General features: G+C 39.1%; 1 protein-coding gene across 2 annotated transcripts in view; it reads left to right on the top strand.

Moving 5' to 3' along the window:
* Positions 1-22,215, top strand: part of ROR1 (receptor tyrosine kinase like orphan receptor 1) — a 402,963-nt gene that overhangs the window by 256,072 nt on the left and 124,676 nt on the right. For both annotated transcript variants that reach the window (XM_019449026.2, XM_053894422.1), the window contains exons 3-4: positions 13,351-13,638; positions 14,323-14,353. In XM_019449026.2, coding sequence (XP_019304571.2) covers positions 13,351-13,638; positions 14,323-14,353 — 319 coding nt within the window. The remainder of the gene's footprint in view (positions 1-13,350; positions 13,639-14,322; positions 14,354-22,215) is intronic.

Below are 22,215 nucleotides of genomic sequence, written 5' to 3'. Positions count from 1 at the left end.
GAAACATACATGTGACAAATATGAATACAATAACCCTAAAAATATAAATAATAATAATAATAATAATAAATAATAATCACAATAATCCCCACATAATGAAAATGATTGAAAATTGCAGTACAATAAATTGGATACTTAAATAAGTCACAGAAGTCCAAAAAAGTTTAAAAGTCACTAGAGTAACCTTGTTGGCAGTTGCCAGTAATCCCTTTAGATACCTTGCTCCTGGAGAAAAAATAAGGGTAAGTAGAGATCATGGCATCTTTGGTGTTTAAATGAGATGTCATCTGGATGGATTCAGGTGAGTTGATAATGGAAGAGGTTCTTAATGACAGTAGGTTATCACATAGCAGATTGAAAGGAGACAAGTTGGAAGTGGGGGCAGGAGAAGGTGTCAGAACTGGATTTCATCCCGGCCACGCCAGACATGGCAACACTAAAACCTCTATTAGCTTTGGTATCTTCCTTAAAATCGCGTAACAAAAACCTATATACATCACAGGGTTCTGTGAAGGAAAAAATGTAATAATATATATACATATATATATATATATATATATATATATAAAGTGCCTGATAGAATCAGTGCTCAACACCTTTGTTCCTTTCTCCCTCCACCTTTATTAATTATAGTTGGGACAGAAAGCAGTCTAAATGCTGGAGGCCAGCCATTCTCATTCTGTGTAGATCTGAACTACTTAAGAGGGAAAAGTAGTTTCTCTGAGCTTTTAAGAGGCCATTTACATACAATTGGCCCACTTGTAAAAATGACCTATTCATTAAATCAAGCCTCTAGGTAGCAAAGTTTTCATAAACTCCTTTGAGTTGCTGTGTATTTACTGTGCTTTCTAAAGAAAGACCTATAAAGGCAGCTGCTTTTCCCCCATTAGTCCAGATTTATAGGAGTTTTTGCTCTAAGTGCACATTTGTAGAACCATTTCTGATCTATATGCATTTGCTCCCCAGAAAGGAGCTGTGTATTTGGCTGTTTGTTGTCTTTGGTACTACAGACACCCTTTCAACCTCTCTTGTTACTCAGAGGTCATTCAGCCCAAGCTCAGCTTGCTGCCTTAGTACTTGAGCTCTCAAGAAAAGGTGAGTGGTAGGCCCAGACCCAGCCCAGACCAGCTCTTTTTTTCTTTTTGACTTCTAAGCATCTCATCCTCTGCTCTGTAGCAGGTTTGTTCAGCCAGAAAATATTTACCTTCGCTGAGGTATCTTCTGTGCAGTAACGTCTCTGTGTTTGTTTCTTCGTAATGACAGGAATTGTAGTGGAGAATCCTCCTGGAGATTGTTGAACAGTAAAAACTGGGCTTAGCAGGAAGCCAGGTGAAAATCAGTGGTCAGACAATGGGGGTTGGAATTACTGCAGCCAAGTGTTCTCCCGTTGACTGTTTGGAAGAATGTTTGGGAGGCATCTAAAAAAAAAAATGCTTGTACATGGACTCCACCCAGGATCAATTAAATTAGAATCTCTAAGGATGGGACCTAGGCATGGGTGTTGGTTTTGTTTGTTTGTTATTCCCCAGGCGACAGTGATGTTCTGGAGGGTTGAGAATCTCTGGCTGTAGCTAATTGTAGCTCCTTGCAGTGAATACTTTGGAGGCGCCAGAAATTGATTATCTCATTTGACCCCCACAAGAACATTAGTGAGGAAGTACAATTATTGGCCCCATTTTACAGTCAGAGAAACTGAGGGGAGGTGTTAAGTACCAGCAGGTGAGAGGTGGGACTCAGCTATGAAGCCAAGCATCCAACTCCAGAGCCATGTTCTTAATTACCATGCCACAGGCCATTATTATAAATAGTGCCTCCAGTGGGAACTAAGTTCCAGCAAGTGGGGTCATCCAGTGGTCTCGAGCTCTCTCCGTACCTTCAACTTACCGACCTCCTGCTCCCCGTGTGTTCGAGACTTCCCAGCAGCCCCACGTCAGATAACAAACTGCGGTTATTCAGAAGTCCCCTGCTATTTCCACTGATTTTTATTAAATGCAGCTTGTGGCTCCAACTCAAGAATGTGCAAGCCGATTTAGATTATGTTGTGCATTGAGTTTATTAAGATAAAAAATATTTCCCGAGATAGTGAGTCAGAAGTATTTATGGTGAAGTGTGCTGAAAGTGAATGCAGGTTGATAGCGTGAACAGAATGTTCTCTCAAAGTCAAATGCGATGACCTAACTGTGTTTGGCAGCCTTCCTTTATGTTTAGCTAAGCATTTTATTTCATGTTGGGGAGCCTCCTCCCTCTTCTGAGAAGGATCGGTCCTGTAGGAGACCAGGATTTTGGCATGTGCCTCTTTGATACCAAGACCTAGGCCCTAAGTCTAATTGTGACTGGCTCCCCGGCTGACTGGCTGGGTTGCCATGGCAAAAGACCATTAAACTCTTTATATCTCAGTTTCCCTCACCTGTCAAAATGAGACTATAACTCTTGGCCCCACCTCCCTCCCTGAGGAGAGTGGGAGGGCACTTTGAAAATTAAGTAATAAATGTTGGGAGGGATTTGTGGATGTGACGTCTTGTCAAATGGGTAAGTAATAAATGGGGTGTCTCCAAAGCTCATTTGCCCGAAATACACTTGAGCCTTCCATTTACTTAATCAACCAGCCTTTATTAAATGCCTACGAAGTTCACAATAACACATGGAGTGCTAAGGGGAATACAAAAAGGAAAAAAGGAGGAAATAGGGTCTCAATTCCCAGAAAGCTCATAAACTAACTTCTTTTTTCTCACAGTTCACTTTTTAGGTTGATTAAGCATCAGTGTGAACGACGCCTGTACTGTATTTTAAAAAGCTCATTCTCAATGGTGACTTCTAGTTACGTCATATGTAACTGGTAGTGATTTAGTTGTTCTCAGTGCCGGTGGGTATTGTCACGTGCTGGATGGACTCATAAAAAGGGCAAGAATATTCTGTAGTCCTGGTTATGGGAAGTGGGGGACCATGAAAGACCACAGTCTGGGTTTATTGAGAATGGTGCATTGGCTAATATATGGTCTCTTGTGTCCAAAGGTCTGGGTCTGGGTCCTGGCTCTGTCACTTTCTAGCTGTGTGACTTCAGGCAAATACTTAACCTCTCTGTGTCTCATTTCCTTATCTCTAAAATGAGGGTAATAATAGGGTCTAACTCATGGGATTGTTTTCAAGATTAAGAAGTTAATGTGTACAGTGTACTTAGAATGGTTGTCTGGCACCTTGTAAATGCTCCAAAAGTGTTAGCTATAATCATCACTTTCTACCGGTAATGGAGGACATGGTGGCACTAAAAGAATACTAGTATTTCATTTTCCTATGTTACAAAAATATCAAATCCTTCTTTTTATTTAGAGTCCCAAAATTTGCTCAGGTCTTTGCCCAGATCTTTGTGGCCAGTGCCATAATCACTTAGAGTTGCCCCCAAACCCCAAGCTGCTTATTCAGAAATGGGAAGCAGGCCATACAGAGAGAGGTCTCTGGCTTATGGTGCACAGGGTCTAAGCTAAACTAGTTTGTTCTGAGAGCTTCATACCGACCCAGGGCCCAGATGGGCAGTGAAGAACAGCTGTCAAGCGTGACAGAAGGAGCACTGCGCTTGGAGTCCAGCTCCTGGCTTTGCCATTTGTTGGCCGGGATAGGTCTGGGATAAGTCCTCTGAACTGCAGTTTACCCATCTTGATTACACAAAAGCAATGGTTAGGCAGGGGTTCCAGGGTGGCTCAGTTGGTTAAGCATCAGACTTCGGCTCAGGTCATGATCTCATGGTTCATGAGTTCAAGCCCTGCTTCGGGCTCTGTGCTGACAGTCCAGAGCCTGGAACCTGCTTCAGATTCTGTGTCTCCCTCTCTCTCTGCCCCTCCCCTCCTCAATCTGTCTCTCTCTCAAAAATAAATAAACATTAAAATTAAAAAAAAGAAAAGAATGTCTTTGATGAAGGGGTGTCTGAGTGGCTGAGGTGCAGTGGCTGAGGTGCCTAGGTGGGTCAGTTGGTTGAGCGTCTGACTTCAGTTCAGGTCATGATCTCATGGTTCATGAGTTTGAGCTGCACATCAGGCTCTGTGCTGACAGCTCAGAGCCTGGAGCCTGCTTCAGATCCTGTGTCTCCTTCTCTCTCTGCCCGTCCCCCCACTCATCCTCTCTCTCACTCTCAAAAATTAATAAACATCCAGGGCACCTGGGTGGCTCAGTCGGTTGGGCAGCCGACTTCGGCTCAGGTCATGATCTCACGGTCCGTGAGTTCGAGCCCCGCGTCAGGCTCTGTGCTGACAGCTTGGAGCCTGGAGCCTGTTTCGGATTCTGTGTCTCCCTCTCTCTGACCCTCCCCCGTTCATGCTCTGTCTCTCTCTGTCTCAAAAATAAATAAACATTAAAAAAATTAATAAACATTAAAATTTTTTTAAAAAGAACATCTTTGATGAAGCAGTACTAATGATTAACTTAATTAAATCTTGACCCATGAGTACCTATCTTTAATATTCCATATGGCAAAATGGGTACCCAGATGTGCTGACTGCTGAAATACTATGGCTGTCGCAAAGAAAAGCAGTTGAGTTGTGAACTGAACTGCCCACTTTTTTACTTAAAAAAAAAATGACAGGCTGAGAAAGACAAATACCATATGATTTCATTCATATGTGGGATCTGATAAAACAAATGAATAAACAAAGAAACAGAAAGCAGAATCAGACTTATAAATATAGAGAAAGGACTGATGGTTGCGGGGGGTGGGGTGCAAAACATGTGAAGGGGAGAGGGAGATACAGCCTTCCACTTATGAAATGAGTAAGTCACAGGAATAAAAGGTACAGCATAGGGAATATAGTCAATGGTATTGTAATAGTGTTGTATGGTAATAGATGGTAGCTGCACTTGTGAGCATAGTATAACATATAGAGAAGTTGAATCACTATGTTGTACACCTGAAACTAATAGAACATTGCTTGTCAACTATACTAAAAAAACTAAAAGATTGACAGTCAAACTATGGTTAGTTATTTTTGAGTATTCTTGAAAATGAGCAAAATAAGCCTGCCACTTCAAGTAAATAGGAGATAGTATTAGCCAATAATAAAATTTGAGCTTCTAAGCAAAAATTAAAATTTTGGAAAACTCCTAGCCACCACCATGAGCTTGACAACTTTCCAGTCTTTATTGATGAGATTGGTGGTGATATTAACAAAAATGATTTTTCTCTACTATGTAATTAAATGTGTTCACATTTGGAAAATCTACCTAATTCAGTTTACCCATCTTGGCAATTCATTGAACCAATGTTTTTTAAATGGGCAATTCATGTGTTACAAAATTGTATGTGGATAAAAGATCTTTAAAGTGCAAGATAAACCAATCCATTTTAACGTAACAGGTTATGAAAAGTTCACTGATCCCTATCAGATTCACATCACAACTAACCTTTAAGAAACTACCACTTGTTAAATTTCAGTGTAGTATCACAGAAGAATATTCTAAATTATCTGAAAAGGCTATTAAAACACCCCTCCCCTTACCAGCTGTGTAAAGCCACATTTTCTTCATATACTTTGACCAAAACAACCTATCTCAACAGATTGAATGCAAAAAGAGGATAATCCAGTTGTCTGTTCTTAAGCCAAATAGATTCACAATGATAGAAAACAATGCCATCCTTCTCACTATTTATGTGTGTATAAAAAATATAGTTATTTTTCACTGAAATATATTTTTCATGTTAATAAGTAATGAGCTTATTTTTTAATATTTCAATAAATTAGTAAACAAATGTTTTTAAATTTTCTCTTTTAGGTCCTCAATATTTTAGAGTATTTAACGGTCTTGAAACCAAAGGTTTGAGAACTTGTTTCCTAGAACACAAAATTAGAACATCTAATTTTTTTAAAGACTATTCTTTTTAGAGCAGTTTTTAGGTTCACAGCAAAATTAAGAGTAAGATACAGAGATTTTGTATATACCCTCCGCTGCCACTCATGCATAGCCTTCCCCATTATCAACATCCTCCCACAACATCATACAATTGGTGAACACATCATAACCACCTAAAGCCTATAGTTTATATTACAGTTCACTCTTGGTGTTGTACATTCTATTGGTTGTAATGACATGTACCCCCCCCCATTATAGAGTGCCCTAAGAATCCTCTATGTCCCGCTTATTCATTCATCCCCTGCCTGCCCCCCCACCAATCCCCTGGCAACCACTGATCTTTTTCTATCTCTATGATTTTACCTTTTCCAGAGTGTCATATAGTTGAAATTGTACAACATGTAGCTTTTTCAGATTGACTTTTTTCACTTAATAATATGCACTTAAGTGAAATAAGTCAGTCACAGAAAGATACCATATGTTTTCACTCATATGTGGATCTTGAGAAACTTAACAAAAGACCTTGGGGGAGGGGGAGGGGAAAAAAGTTTACGGAGAGGGAGAGAGGCAAATCATAAGAGACTCTTAGATACAGAGAACAAACTGAAGGTTGATGGGGGGTAGGAGAGAGGGGCAAGTGGGTGATGGGCATTAACGAGGACACTTGTTGGGATGAGCACTGGGTGTTGTATGGAAACCAATTTGATAATAAATTATATAATAATAATAATAATAATAATATGCATTTAAGTTTCCTTCATGTCTTTTCATGGCTTGATAGTTCATTTTCTTTTAGTGCTGAATAATATTCCATTGTCTAGATGTACTACAGTTTATCCATTTACCCACTGAAGGTTTTCTTCAAGGTTTTGGCAGTTGTGAATAAATCTACAAACATCTGTATGAAGGGTTTTGTGTGAATATTAAGGCTTCATCACCTTGGGGTAAATACCAAGGAGCAAGATTGATAGATCATATGGTAATAATATGTTTAGTTTTGTAAGAAACTGCCAAACTGTCCTCCAGAGTAGCTATAACATTTTGCATTCCCACCAGCAATGAATGAGAGTTCCTGTTACTTCACATCTTCACCAACATTTGGTATTTTCAGTGTTCTGTATTTTGGCCATTCTAATAGGTATATAGTGGTATGTTGTTTTAATTTGCATTTACCTGATGACATCTGATATGGAGTATTTTTTCACATGCTTGTTTGCCATTTTTGTATCTTTGATGAGGTATCTGTTAAAGTCTTAGACTGTTTTTAATCAGGTTTTTGCTTTCTCATTGAGTTTTAAGAATTCTTGGGGCTCCTGGATGGCTCAGTCAGTTAAGCGTCTGACTTCAGCTCAGGTCATGATATCACAGTTCATGAGTCCGAGCCCTGCGTCAGGCTCTGTATTGGCAGCTCAGAGCCTAGAGTCTGCTTTGGATTTGGTGTCTCCCTTTCTCTTGGCCTCTCCCCTCCTCCTGCTTTCTCTCTCTCTCTCTCTCAAAAATAAACATTAAAATTTTTTTTAAGTTCTTTGTATATTTTGGGCAACATTCCTTTATCAGATGTTTCTTTTGCAAATATTTCCTCCTATATTGTGGCTTTTCTTCTCATTCTCTTGACATTGTCTTCTGCAGAGCACAAGCTTTTTACCTTTAATGAAGTCCAGCTTATCAATTACTCCTTTCATGGATCATATCTTCTGGGTAGTATCTAAAAAGTCATTTTGGTATTCAAGATCATCTAGATTTTCTCCTAAGTTATCTGCCAGGAGTTTTATAATTTTGCATTTCACATTTGGGTTTGTGATCCATTTTGAGTTAATTTTTGTGAAAGGTGTAAGATCTGTGTCTAGATTCTTCCTTTTTTTTTTTTTTTTTTTTTTTTTTTGCCTGTGGATGTACGGTTGTTCTAGCACTGTTTGTTGAAAAGATTCTCTTTGTTCCTATCTATTGCCTTTGCTTTTCGTCAAAGATCAGTTGACTGTATTTATGTGTGTCTATTTCTGGGCTCTCTGCTCTGTTTCATTGATCTATTTGTCCATTCTTTCACACTATCTTGATTACTGTAGTTTTATATCAAGACTTGAACTTGGGTATGTCAGTCCTCCAACTTTGATCTTCTCCCTAAATACTGTTTTGGCTATTCTGGATCTTTTGCCTTTCCATATAAACTTTAGAACCAGTTTGTCCGTATCCATAAAATGTCTTGCTGGGATTTTGATCATAATTGCATTGAATCAATAATTTGATTTACTTGTACTTACTGTCCGTGGGGTCTTGAACAACTTTCTTACCCTCTCTGTGCCTTAGATTTCTGATGTGTGAGATGGGAATAACAACAATAGTTTGTAACAACACATGCCATAATAGTAAATACCCTTTCGGTCTTAACTAGTATCACTATCACTATTGTCCCATCATTGTTGATGTTTTTATCATTATCATCATTACTACCCGTACCACCACTGGGAGACACAGTAACACAAAACTAGAGGGTAGAGTCAGCAGAATTGGAATATTTTTCTCTCTCAAGCCAGATTATACCCCACCTGCTACTGGCCAGTCTGCCAACATTTGTGGCCTGGGGAAGAAGGGAAAGAAGAATGACGTGGCTCAAGCACACATTGTCAGAGGTCAGAGCCTGCAGTGGCCACACCAAGCTTTGGGAGTAGAGAAGAGAGTGGATCCCCGAGTGTGGTCCATGAGGCTGCTACAGAAGGATCCAGCTGGTTCTGGAAAGAGAATGGATCGTAGCCAGGGGCTTGTTAACAACAAGACTGATAGTAATGATACAGACATGCGTTTTTATTTTATTTTATCTTATTCCAGTCACAGAATGCTTTCATGTTGTTTAGGCCAAATGTTGTTCTGATGCTTCTAGTCTTTGCCAAACTGAGGACCAGACCATTTGCTTGTTCTAAGTGAGCAGCTACAGATGGCAAACAAATTTGAACATTATTCTTTATCAGTGAAAAGTTAAAACCAAATTTCCTGCATTTGTGGCAAGTCTCCTTTGTTCCGTAAACACAAAGATTTGTTTACGCTTCCTTTGTTCTCTCTGGACATATACCGCTTGGGCCAGCTACTACACTGATTTCAAGATGCCCTGTAATCCTCCTTTGTATTTTTAGGTAGATTTTTTATAGAACTTCATGGACAAATTAACCACTCTTCCCTATTAGTTATTAGTTATGTGATCTCAGGCAGGTGACTTCACCCCTCATGTGTCCTTTGCTGTAAATCTGCCAGACTTGACCAGGCACCCATCAGTTGGATGAATGATCACCCCCTACTTTTATGAATAAGATATTTTTAAGAAAAAGAAAAGAAAAATATAGCTAATAAAATATCAGAAACTCACATGCTGCTTGCGGCCAGACCTGTCAAAGCACTTGCTATGTATTAATTCATTTAATCCTTGAAATAGCCCTATTAGGAAGATACTAGTATACTAACTTCACAGATGACAAAACTGAGACACAGAGAGGTTAAGTAATTTGCCCAAGGTCACACAGCCGATAAGTGGCAGAACGAGGACATGAATTCAGGCATTCTGGCTCCAGAGTCTGTGAAGGTTGATTTTGTGCCTTAGATCAGCCCTCACTAATTTGTTTTCAATAAATTTAAGTACACCTTCACAGGGTACTTGAAAGACTATCTTCCTTTATGGAACTCTCTCGTTCTTGCCTAATTTATGTTTTTAGAAGAAAAAACTTAAAACTCCGTGTGCCTGTGCTTCTGGTATCATGTAAAGTAATTGCAGTTTAAAGCCAAAGACATAGTTTAAAGTGGCAGCTCACCTTTTTATATGATATGTGGGCTTGGCTATAAAGCTTGCTGGGCTTTGGCTGCAACCACTTGTCTGGGAAAATGAAAGAGAAGTGACTTTGGTTTTTGACTAAAACTCAGCAGGTAATGTTAACCCTTGAGGCATGAACCCAGCAGCTATTACCCTGGCCTCTGGGGAGTGTGGCTTGGTGTTGGGTAGCTTCAATATTGAAAGAAGGTAGAAATCTGGGAGGGGAGAGCCAGGCTGTGGAGGTACCTAGGTGATGACACCTCTCATCACTCTGGAGACCCCTCCAGCTCAAGGCTGGACCCATCCTATTAAAGGACAGAAAACAGGCCCTCAGGGAGAAGGGCTTGCCAGGGAATAGGCAGGGGAACCTGATATCAGGTCAGGTGAGTTACCTGGCCTCTGGAGGGAAACCAGAACAATGGCTGAAGCTTAGACCCATTAACTAGACAACCCTGGCAGGACTTAAGGGCACGTGGGTGTGTATGTGTGTCCCCAGCTTGCTCTATTTTAGGGCCGAAGTTTGAAATCTATCCCCACCCCCCAGTGGGGCTCGAGCTGCCAAAGCTGTCTGGTGGAATGGAAGTCAGAGAGGTCTGGATTAGACCTCAGTTCAGCCATGTGACCTTGAGCAAGTCACTTAACCTCTCTGGTCCTAGGTCTCCTCATTGTAAAGCAATGACAACAATTCCTCCCATGTGGGGCTATTGAGCGGGTGAATACTGAGGTAAACCCCCTGGCATACTATAGGATTCTAAATAGTCTATCTGTTCTCACTACTGTATTGGCCAGCTGGCTCAATTGAACTTTAAGTGCTTGGCTGAGCCTAAGAATTAAAGGCCATTAGTGCTGGAGGCTCTGGGGACAATGTGCAGCTCTCTGAAAACCATGGGGCCAGTCAGTGCATCTCTGAGATTTCCCCATCATGATAATTAATGCTTCTTTCCTACTTTACCAGATTGTTAGAGGAGAACATGAGATTGAGTAACCTGAAAAGTATAATACAAAAATTGTTATTATAAGAAGAATCACAATGACAGTGATTAACATTTTGAGTACTTACTTTTTTGCCCCGCACTAGTTTAAGTGCATCCCATGTGTTACCCAATTTAATTTTAATGCTCTAACAATTTTGCCTGATTTATTATTCCTATTTTTTTCAGTTGCCTCTGAAGTACTCAGAGGTTAAGTAGCTTGCCTAAGTTCACTCAGATAACTGGGGGCAGACCCAGAATTCAAACCCAATCAATAGAATTTCAGAACCTGCCCAATGGAGGATTAGTCACTATGTTTATATTGGCATTGCTATCTCTATGTTTCTTTTCTACAGAGGCTACAAAGTTAGCTATTCTCTAGGTAGGAGATGGGTCTGTGAAGCCATGATGACAGCACCATAAAGTCACCTGTTAATTAATCTGTCTAGTCTGGTCGTAGCTCAAACACCTTAGGAACACATGTGCGTATATCTATCAGCAAACACATTCACAGATTGAGTATATATGTATATAGATTATAGGAAAAATATCAGAGATAAAGATCAGAATATAAAGAAGCAAGGCATTAGCAAACTAATTTATGGGCTTGTGATTCTGTTATGAAGCATAATTATTCAGTGGTTTAAGTGGGATGAAAAGTGTCATTACAGTAACACAGTGAGTGATAGTCATACTTAATCTGTTTTCTACCACTCACATATGATAAATGTCATTCACATGTGTGACGTCCTTCTGTGGGGCTGCCTAGACTTTGACATTTCTCCCCAATCTTTTTGTGGAAAATTAAGGTAAACAACGAGTCATTTATTTTGGACATTTATGAAAGCATTTTTATAGGAATTTGGGTACTTAAATTAACACCTTAGATATCTCCAAAAAAAGGTTATTTTTCAACAGAGTTCCATTAAATTCAACAAATCTATGCTCTGCCTGTGCTGTACCATACAGTAGCTACTAGTCACGTGTGGCTGTTCAAATTTAATTGAAAAATGCAGTTCCTCAGTAGCTTTAGTTACATATCATGTACTCAGTAGCTCACCTGTAGCTAGCAGCTACCATTTAGACAATGTAGATTATAGAACATTTCCATCATTACAAAGAGTTCTATTGGACAATGCTGCTAGACAGTAGGATACACTGAAGATGTAGTGATGACCAAAACATTCTAGGGGCACCTGGGTGGCTCAGTTGGTTGAGTGGCAGACTTCAGCTCAGGTCATGATCTCGCTGTTTGTGAGTTTGAGCCCCGCATCGGGCTCTGTGCTGACAGCATAGAGCCTGGAGCCTGCTTTGAATTCTGTGTCTCCCTCTCTCTCTGCTCCTCCCCCACCCATGCTCTGTCTCTCTCTCTCTCTCTCCTCTAAAAATAAATTTAAAAACATTAAAAAAGAACATTCTAGATGCTTGCCCTTGTGGGTTTATAGTCCTGCAGAGAGGACAGCTGTTTAATAAGCCATCCCAGGTTGGGGTTCAGGGAATTACAGGGGACAATGCGAGGGTATGGCAGGGGAGACCTACCCAAGAATGGCTGGTCTGGGAAAACGAAGCCAAAGAAAAGTCCTTATATATGAATAAGCGACCAATTAAAAAAATATATATATTGAACTTAATTTTTAAGTAACAAATTATTTTCTCTGCAACTGGATTCTGCAAGTAATATCAATGTGAGGTTTAAAATGTAGTATTGAGGAATATGCTTAAATAAAATTTATTTCATTTTTAAAATGTTTCACGTAATAAATCTCTAAGAAGCCAAACACAAAGTGTACGTACAGTATGATTCTATTTGTATGAAATTGTAGAACAGACAAAATTATGATGATAGAAATCAGAGCTGCAGTTGCCTAGAATGGAGGCAAGGGTGCAGGTGGAAGCAAGGATTGACTACAAAGGATCCTAGAGGTACTTTCTGGGATGTTCATGATGCTCTCTCTCTTGGTAAGGGTATTGGTTACATGGATATATGCATTTGTCAATACTTATGGAAATGTATACATTTAGATTGGTACATTTCCTAAAATGTAAATTATGTCTCAATTAGAAGTTGAATCTATAGAATTGTATATTGTAACATGTTAATGGTTGATATGAGTAACATTATGGAAATACTCATTGCCTCATTACTTCGTCTGCCAGTGACCTGGCTGGCCTTTGTAACGCTTATATCATCACTGGCAAGAAGATTCAGCATCCTTCTTGATCTTGTGTCCTGTGGATGTAAATATGTGCTCCTGCTTTTCCAGTTTTTCATGCTTTCTTATCAAAAGTAGATAAACTGAAAGAATCTTGGCCAGAATGTTAAGAATGATGTTATTTGGGAGCAGAGAAATTAGAGGTGAATTTTGCTGCTTTTTCTTCTTCACTGTACTGTTTGAGTCTGTAACAAGGCACATGTATATTTCTATACTTTGAAACACAAAATCTCATTCTGTCTTGGCTTAGAAAGTACATTTACTTATCCATGAGTTACTATATAATCATTTGAAAACTTTGGGTTTTAAGCGATGGTTAGTGTCACATTTCCTTGTAAGCAGCAGACTCCGCGGATGATTGTTTAGCAGTCGTGGGGTCTCAGTAAATGTAAAATTTCATGCCTTGTCTGTCTCCACTATGCCTCTCCTGTTCAGTTTCTCTCTGGTGCTGGGGCACATTGGAGTGGATTGGGGTTGCCTGGAGATGCTCGTTAGCTGTCTGCCCCTCTCATCTGCCTCCTTCACCCTGTGCTCACAGATTCTTACCTGACCCTTGATGAACCGATGAATAACATCACCACGTCCCTGGGGCAGACAGCTGAACTGCACTGCAAAGTCTCTGGCAATCCACCTCCTACCATCCGCTGGTTCAAAAATGATGCACCTGTGGTCCAGGAGCCCCGGAGGATCTCATTTCGGGCAACCAACTATGGCTCTAGACTGAGGATTAGAAATCTTGACACCACAGATACAGGCTACTTCCAGTGCGTGGCAACAAATGGCAAGAAGGTGGTTTCTACCACGGGAGTCTTGTTCGTCAAGTTTGGTAAGCCACCTCCTGCTGGGGATGGCCTTTGGCCATCATTCTCCCAGAGGGTGAGGAGGGAGGGAACGGGAACACACTGAGAATGTCCTATGTGCCTGGCAACCCGAAAGCTGGTACAGATGCATCCATTTTACAAGTAAGTAGGCCAAGACCCAGTAGTTAAGTAGCATGTGCATGGTTGCCCAGCTGGTAAATAGTAGAGCAGGAGTGGAGTCCCGATCTGTCTGATCCCAGAGCCCTGCTCTAAACCACCATGCCAGTGGGAGAGAAGATGGGAAGTTCGACACATGTATGCCCTTTCTCTGTCAAGATGCCATCAAAGACTCCTGCTGTCCCAATCCGTGTGATCCTATAACCACTCAGCCTCCCCCTGCAGACTCCCTATGCAGCGTGAGGATGCCTACTCTGGTGACTCATTTGTTAACACTTGTCTTAGCATTTTCCAGGCCCTGAACTGTGTGGGGTATAGACAGGTTCTCACTGGTATGTTTTTTTTTCTTCGAGTGGTTGTGGGGAACTGAAGCAAAATAATAAATCCCAGAAAAATAAATATCACCTCAGGGTGGTTGAGAACTTCAATCTGGAATGGTTTGACTGTACCCACACTTACCCTCCAATAACCTAGACTGACTGTTTTTTTTTGTTTGTTTTTTTTTTTTTTTTGCTTTCCTTTCCTTTCTCCAGGCCCCCCTCCCACTGCAAGTCCGGGATCCTCGTAAGTACATTTATCTCCCTTCTTGTCACTTCGAAGTGTTTCTCCAAAGGTTTTTAGGGCAAAGGCAAAGTTGTCCTCTTCTTGGGCCAAAACACTGTTCCAGATTTCATTCCATTTTGCCCTACCCTCATTCCATTTTGCTTTTTCTCTGATATGAAGATTCACAAGAGACCAGCACCGGCAGTAACCTCAAGTGTGGTCATGTTGGTTGTGAACATGTTGATGAAAGCAAATATCTGCTTACATTTTCTACTTTAAAATTAATCTAACATTTAGTTGCCACAGTGGATTTGGTCACATCAAACAAAAAACAATACCGTGCTGGCTTAGGTTTTTAGCCTGAAAGGCTCTCTTCTGTGTATCTGAGAGTGTTGCATTCCTGATGCTCTAGTTATCCAACAGGCCAACAGTTGGGTGATCACCTTATTTTTATTGCCTTAAAAGAACCCAGAGACAGAAGTTCTGACTCACATAGGGGAAGAAAGCCCTGTGCCGGGTTTGAGAGTTACACACAAATTCGATTCATTTTGGGTCCTTTGTTACTGGAATCTAAAGATCTCACTTCTTAAACTGATGCTATTCTTGATGTGCTTGCTCTTTCCCCTGGCTATGGTGTTCTATTCTTTCACTGTAGGAGCATCCACTTGGGGCATTTTTCTTTATATTTTTATTTAGGTGGAGAGAGCCATTTATTAAAAACCCTTGCTCTGCAAGAAAATATCTTCTTCCGAAGATACGCTTCCGAAGTAAAATTTATTGGGGCTCTACCACGAGAGCATCAGAATGTCTGACCTAGACTACACCCACAGCAAATATAACAGCCACTTAATTTGCTCTAATCCCCTCTGTGCCACTTAATTACAGTGTGGGATATTTTAATATATTTGTGTGTGCCTGGAGGCCCAGTGGCCCACAATCCCATTAATAAAACAGGTAATGGGTAAAAATAAACATTGGCCCTCAGCCACACTGTTCTGTTATTTCATCAGCCAATTAAAGGCAACTGTAAAAGAGCCTTTAAAATCACCCAAGTGCTAATTGCATTCTACTCGTCTAGGTAGAAAATATTGATTGATCTTAAAACAGGTCTGAAGTTTTGGTTGCTCTGCTTTTCATTCTCGAAGTTTATCTTTTTTTTTTTTTTAAATCTCACTATTGGTTGATATGTGGAATCCTTTTGAAGTCTTATTTCAACTGAGATTAAAACTTTTGTTACTTGCTGTAAAAATGCTTCCCACCCTGGTGCCTTATTTGTTCCTATTAATCTGTGCTTCAAATGTGGCAGATAATCTGCATCCAAGTTTGATGAATGCAGTTCACTAATCTGCCTTTACTATGAAGCACTGAGCAATTGACGTCCTACCTGTTGTATTTGCATCAGAGAATTACTTTTTTATTATCAAAATTATTTTTAAACATGTATATGTCCTTACTTCTTGAAGTTTTCATCCTGCCTTTGTTACCATCTTTCTGATGAGCCCAGTCTGAGTCTCTCATGGTTTTCAATTTTATACAAAGATAGTGTACCGCTTTCACGAGCTGATATCTATGGAGAAGATATTGATGTCCTTAACGATGCTCAGCCACAGCTAAAAGTATCCTTTGATGTCAGGCCCCCCTGTTTCATGTTAGCTGTCTGATTATCCATCAGATTAGTAGCAGGAGCATGAAATGTACAGTTGCCATGTTAGCTTGGAGGGAGCTACAGTAAAATACAATCGAAGTTGGAAATCCCATGGGGCCTTTTGCAGGACAGTCTACATACTTGTTTTGACATTGCCAGTTGGCGTTTTGATGGACTTTTTTCTCTTTCTGTTAGAAACTGGTGACATATCCTACTTTTTTTCTCTTTTCACTGCTGCCACCACTGAACCCTATTTCTAAGAGTTCTTCTGTAACCGAGATAGAATGCTAGCTTCCTTCCCTATCCTCATAGCCCCCAACAAGCAGGCAGATCTCACTACAAGAGGTCAGGTAGAATGTAACAAAATGATAGCCATGGTGACTTTCACAGCTTTGAGGGTTGCTCTGAAAGTCTTTTGTCAAACTGCACAATACTTTTTCCAAGGTAGGAGTGAAATGTAGCTGAAACATTGCTCTGTTTACTTGAAGGTGGTGCAGTAGAGTGACTGCAAAGTACAATACAAGTCCACAACATAGTGAAATGTTTTGGGTGAATGAATCCTGGTGAGAGCCAAGTGCCATTTGAGACCACAAAGCTACACAATCTCCAATGGAGGACTTGGAGGGTCCTTGAGATAATGGTCTAGGAAGGCAAAGGTGGTGAGACACTTGTCACTCCTTCTAGGGACTGCATCAGATTTCCACACGAAGCTTATGGAATGGCATTTTACTATGTAGTAGGAGCAAGCCTGAGACGTTAGTTTGGCTTCTGTTCTTAGCTTCAGGCTTTATTTCTTCTGTCATTGCTGGGTCCTGGCCCACCCCTAACAATTATAGGGCCCAGGGCATGAGTACAAGTGGAGGCCCACATACCACACGTCTAAATATTTAGAAGTTATAAATCAAGCTAGCAAACTGTTAAATGAAATATGTTCTGTCCTCCCACATTGACAAATATACCTTCATAATGACAAAATCAAAAAATACTTATAAAGTTATGGTTTGTGTATGACTACAAGCCAAGAACTATCAAAAATGACTACGTTAATCATTATTATGCTGCTCTGGGTGTTTTGTTCGTGGCCAGAGATATTATATATGATTCATAGATTGTTATATATTAGTTCCATTATTTTTTTATTGCCTTCATTTCAGCAAAATGACTGCTTTTGTCATTTTACGCAGACTTTTACACGAGATTTTAGCATGCATTCTTTTGACAACAATGCCAAGTTAGACAAAAACTTTCTTCAGTTATTGTAATATTCAGTTTTTTAAAACTAATTTTAATTTGAAGAAATTGTACTCCCTGAGCCAGTAGCAGCTGTAATTATCAATTAAATTCCTAAAGCAATAGTTCAATTTGCTAAGAATTATAGCAAATGAACTAAGAACTTTATATAGCATATTCAAACATAGTAATGGGACCATATGATAAAGAATCACATGATATTGCACAATATGTAATGAAACATTATAATAATATAATGTAATCATTAACCTATTATATATATTGTATAGGTTGTTATATATTATCATATATATTACATATGGTGTCATATGATAAGTAATCACATGATATTACAAAATATTATATCGTATTATTGTACAGTATGTAATTTCATCTGTAAATCAGCACCACGCTTCATGTTATCCTATATATGCACAAATCTAAGAACAATATAAATTGTTTAATGTGTTAGTTTTCTACAGCTGCTGTAACAAAGAATACTGAATTGGCTTAAACAACAGAAATTTATTGTCTTACAGTTCTAGAGCTTAGAAGTTCTAAATCAAGATGTTGGCAAGGTTAATTTGTTCTGAAGGCTGTGAAGAAAGATTTCTGTCTTCTTCTGGTGACCTACCATAATTCTTTGGCTTGTCAATGCATCATCTCAATTTCTGCCATGATATTTACATGGCATTCTCCCTCTGTGCGCACCCACACAAAGGTGTGTGTGTCCCACCTTTTTTTAAAGATTTTATTTTTAAGTAATCTCTATACCCAACGTGGAGCTCGAACTCACAATCCTGAGGTCAAGAGTTACATGCCCTACTGACTGACCCAGCCAGGTGTCCCCAAGTTTCCCCTTTTTATAATGACACCATTTGTGACCCACTCTAATGACCTCATTTTAACTTAATTACCCCTGTAAAGACCCTATTTCCAAATAAGGTCACATTTTAAGGTCCTGGGGATTAGGACTTCAACATATGAATTTTGAGGGAACACAGTTCTACTCGTAACACTTAATATTGTGAAATTATTCCCAGCCATGAGACTATAATCTTGCAAATATTATCCTAATTTGTAAGAACTTTCAGAATATAAAGAAAAATAGGAAAATGGATGCTTGGTAATATTGAGAATGATAGTTTCTTGTGCAAGAATCCACTGAGGAAGAGTTTGACATGTTGATTAATCTTTTTCTCTTCCTGAAGTAATTTTGCCACTGCAGTCCTTCCTGTGCTCCAAGCAGTGCCCATCTCCATCGGTAGTGACTCAACACACAGACTTTCACAGTATACAATCACGGTTGCCTTCTGTTCTAAGAACCTAGGGCAAGGGATGTAGAGAAATGATCCCTGGGGCAGAACAGTGTTAGTCACAGGGGTGGATGTTTAAGGTTTGGTTACATTATGGCAGCCCCGAGTGCCAGATCCCAAGAGGCAGAGGACCCCATGTGTATATTAAACTTATTTTTCAGTAGGTCCAGGGAAGGGGCCCTTCTTTAAAAAGAAACAAAAACAAAACAGTTTTACTGAAATATAGTTCACATACCATCAAATTAGCCATTTTATAGTATAAAACTTAGCATTTTTAGTATATTCACAGAGTTTGTATAACCTTCACCACTATCTTGTTTCAGAACATTCTCATTATCTCATAAAGAAACTCCTCTCATCCCCTGATAATCTCCAATCTACTTTATGTCTCTATGAGTTTGCCTATTCTAGATATTTCATGTAAGTAGAGTCATATACTGTTTGTCCTTTTGTGTCTGGCTTCCCTCACTTAGCATGTTTTCGGGATTTATTCATGTTACAGCATACATCAGTACTTCATCTTTTCTATGCCAACTTGACACATAAATCTGACCATCACATTCCGCAACATTATCCTTGACCTCCTTTTTCAAGATTTTTTGGGGGAGCTATTCTGGGGCCTATTGCATTTTCGTGTGAATTTTAGAGTTAGCCTGTCAATTTCTGCCTAAAAGCCAGCTAGAGTTTTGATAAGGATTGCAATGAATCTGTAGATTAATTTGGGTAGTATTGCCATCTGAACAACATTAAATCTTCCAATCCATGAGTTCAGGCTCTTTCCATATGTTAAATTTCTTTCACTGATGTTTTGTACATATTAATATTCAAGACTTGCTCCTCTTCTGTTGAATTTATTTCTAAATATTTTATTATTTCTCATGCTATTAGAAATGGAATTTGTTTTTTTTTTTTAATTTTGCTTTCAGATTCTTGGTTGCAACTCTATAGAGATAAAACTGATTTTTGTAAATTGATCTTGTATTTTGCACCCATACCGAGCTCATTTATTTGCCCTAATAGTTTTTTTGTGGATTCCTTATGATTTTCTATGTACAAGATCATATCATCTGCAAATAGATATTGTTTCAATTTTTCCTTTTCAATCTATATGATTTTCATTTTTATTTTTCCTGCCTAATTACTGTAGCTAGAAACTTCAGTGCAATGTTAAATAGAAGTGGCAAGAATGGACATTCTGGTCTTTTTCTTTATTCTAAGAGGAAAGCTTTTATGATGCTAACTGTGGGTTTTTTGTAAATGTGTTTATCAGATTGAGGACATTTTCTTTTATTCTTTTTTTATATTAAACATAATTTATTGTCAAATTGGTTTCCATACAACACCCAATGCTCATCCCAACAGGTGCCCTCCTCAATGCCCATCACCCACTTTCCCCTCTCCCCGACCCCCATCAACCCTCAGTTTGTTCTCAGTATTTAAGAGTCTCTTATGGTTTGCCTCCCTCCCTCTCTGTAACTTTTTTTTCCCCCCTTCCCTCCCCCATGGTCTTCTGTTAAGTTTCTCAAGATCCACATATGAGTGAAAACATATGGTATCTGTCTTTCTCTGCCTGACTTATTTCACTTAGCATAATACCCTCCAGTTCCATCCACATTGCTACAAATGGCCAGATTTCATTCTTTCTCATTGCCAAGTAGTATTCCATTGTATATATAAACCACATTTCCTTTATTCTTTTATTCTTATTTTGTGGTGTTCTTAAAAAAAATTTTTTTTTAATGTTTATTTATTTTTAAAAGAGAGAGACATACAGACAGACAAAATGCGAGCAGGGGAGATACAGAGAGAAAGGCACAGAACCGGAAGCAGGCTCCAGGCTCCTAGCTGTCAGCACGGAGCCTGATGTGGGGCTTGAACCCACGTCTATGAGATCATGACCTGAGCCAAAGTCAGACACTTAACTGACTGAGTCACCCAGGTGCCTCAAGTTGTGTGATTTTTTTTATTATGAGAGTGTGTTTGATTTTGCCAGATGCTTTTTCTATGTCTATTGAGATGATCCTGTCTTTTTTTAAAACTTTATTATATCAATGTGATCTGTTACATTGATTTTTTTATTTGTTTTATTTTTTTAATGTTTATTTATTTTTGAGAGAGAGAGACAGCATGAGTGGAGGAGGGGCAGAGAGAGAGACACACACACACATAAAAAAATATATGCATACATATATATCTTTGTATATATATATATATATATACACACACATATATATACATACACACACACACATATATATATACCACTTTTTCCTTATCCCTTTGTCTATCAGTGAGCACTTAGATTGCTTCTGTATCTTGACTATTGTAAATAATGCTACAGGAAACATAGAGGTGCATGTATCTTTTAGAATTAGTGTTTTTGTTTTCTTTGGGTAAATATCCAGTAGTGGAATTACTGGATCATATTGTACTTATATTTTTAAGTTTTTGAAGAACCTCTATACCATTTTCTACAGTGGCTACACCAACTTAATATTCTCATCAGCAGTGTACAAGGGTTCCTTTTTCTCCACATCCTCACCGACACTTGTTATTTCTTGTCTTTTTGATTTTAGCCATTTTAACGGGTGTGAGGTGATATCTCCTTGTGGTGTTGATTTGCATTTCCCTGATGATAAGTGATGTTAAGCATCTTTCCATGTGTCCCTTGGTCATGTTTGTCTTCTTTAGAAAAATGGCCTCCTTCCCATTTTTTAAAAATGTTCATTTATTTATTTTGAGATAGTGTGAGCGGGGGAGGGACAGAGAGAGAATCCCAAGCAGGCTCTGTGCTGTCATTGTGGAGCCCAATCCAGGCTCCATCTCATGACCGTGAGATCATGACCTGAGCCAAAATCAAGAACTGGACACTTAGCTGACTAAGCCACCCAGGTCACCTCCCACCATTTTTAAAAACTAGACTATTTGTGGGGGTCTTTTTGTGTTGTCTAAGATCTTTATATATTTTGGATATTAACCCCTAATAGGATATGTCATTTGCATATATCTTCTCCCATTCCATAGGTTGTCTTTTATTTTGTTGACTTCACTATGCAAAAGTTTTATTTCGATGTAGTCCCAATAGTTTATCTTTGCTTTTGTTTCTCTTGCCTGAGGAGGCATGTCTAGAAAAATGTTGCTATAGCCAGTGTCAAAGAAATTCCTGCCTGTGTTCTCTTCTAGAATTTTTATGGTTTCAGGTCTCATATTTAGGTCTTTAATCTGGTTTGAGTTTATTTTTATGTATGGTGTAAGATAGGGTCCAGTTTCATTCTTTTACATGTAGCTGTCCCATTTTTCCAGCACCATTCCAGCACCATTGAAGAGACTGTCTTTTCCCTATCATATATTCTTGCCTCCTTTGTCATAGATGAATTGATCATGTAAATGTAGGTTTAGTTTTGGGCTCTCTGTTCTGTTCTGTTGATCTGTATGTCTATTTTTGTGCCGGTACCATACTGTTTGTAGTATATTTTGAAATCTAGAATTGTGGCACCTCCAGTTTTGTTTTTCTTTATCAAGATTACTTTGGCTTTTGGGGTCTTTTATGTGAAAACTGGACATTTAAAGTAAGACGGCAACTCAAATTAGATCACCTTTCCTCTGATGTTGGCGTGTGCTGTTGTTGCTATTGTTTGTTTAGTGACTTCCCTGGAATAATTCTATTTAGTCTATCTTCCCTATCATCTGTG

The sequence above is a fragment of the Panthera pardus genome, unplaced genomic scaffold, assembly GCF_024362965.1.
Source record: "Panthera pardus isolate Hobbes unplaced genomic scaffold, ASM2436296v1 HiC_scaffold_11, whole genome shotgun sequence".
Taxonomy (NCBI): Eukaryota; Metazoa; Chordata; class Mammalia; order Carnivora; family Felidae; genus Panthera; species Panthera pardus.
The sequence above is the reverse complement of the archived record's forward strand: the minus strand, read 5'-3'. Positions and strand labels throughout refer to the sequence as shown.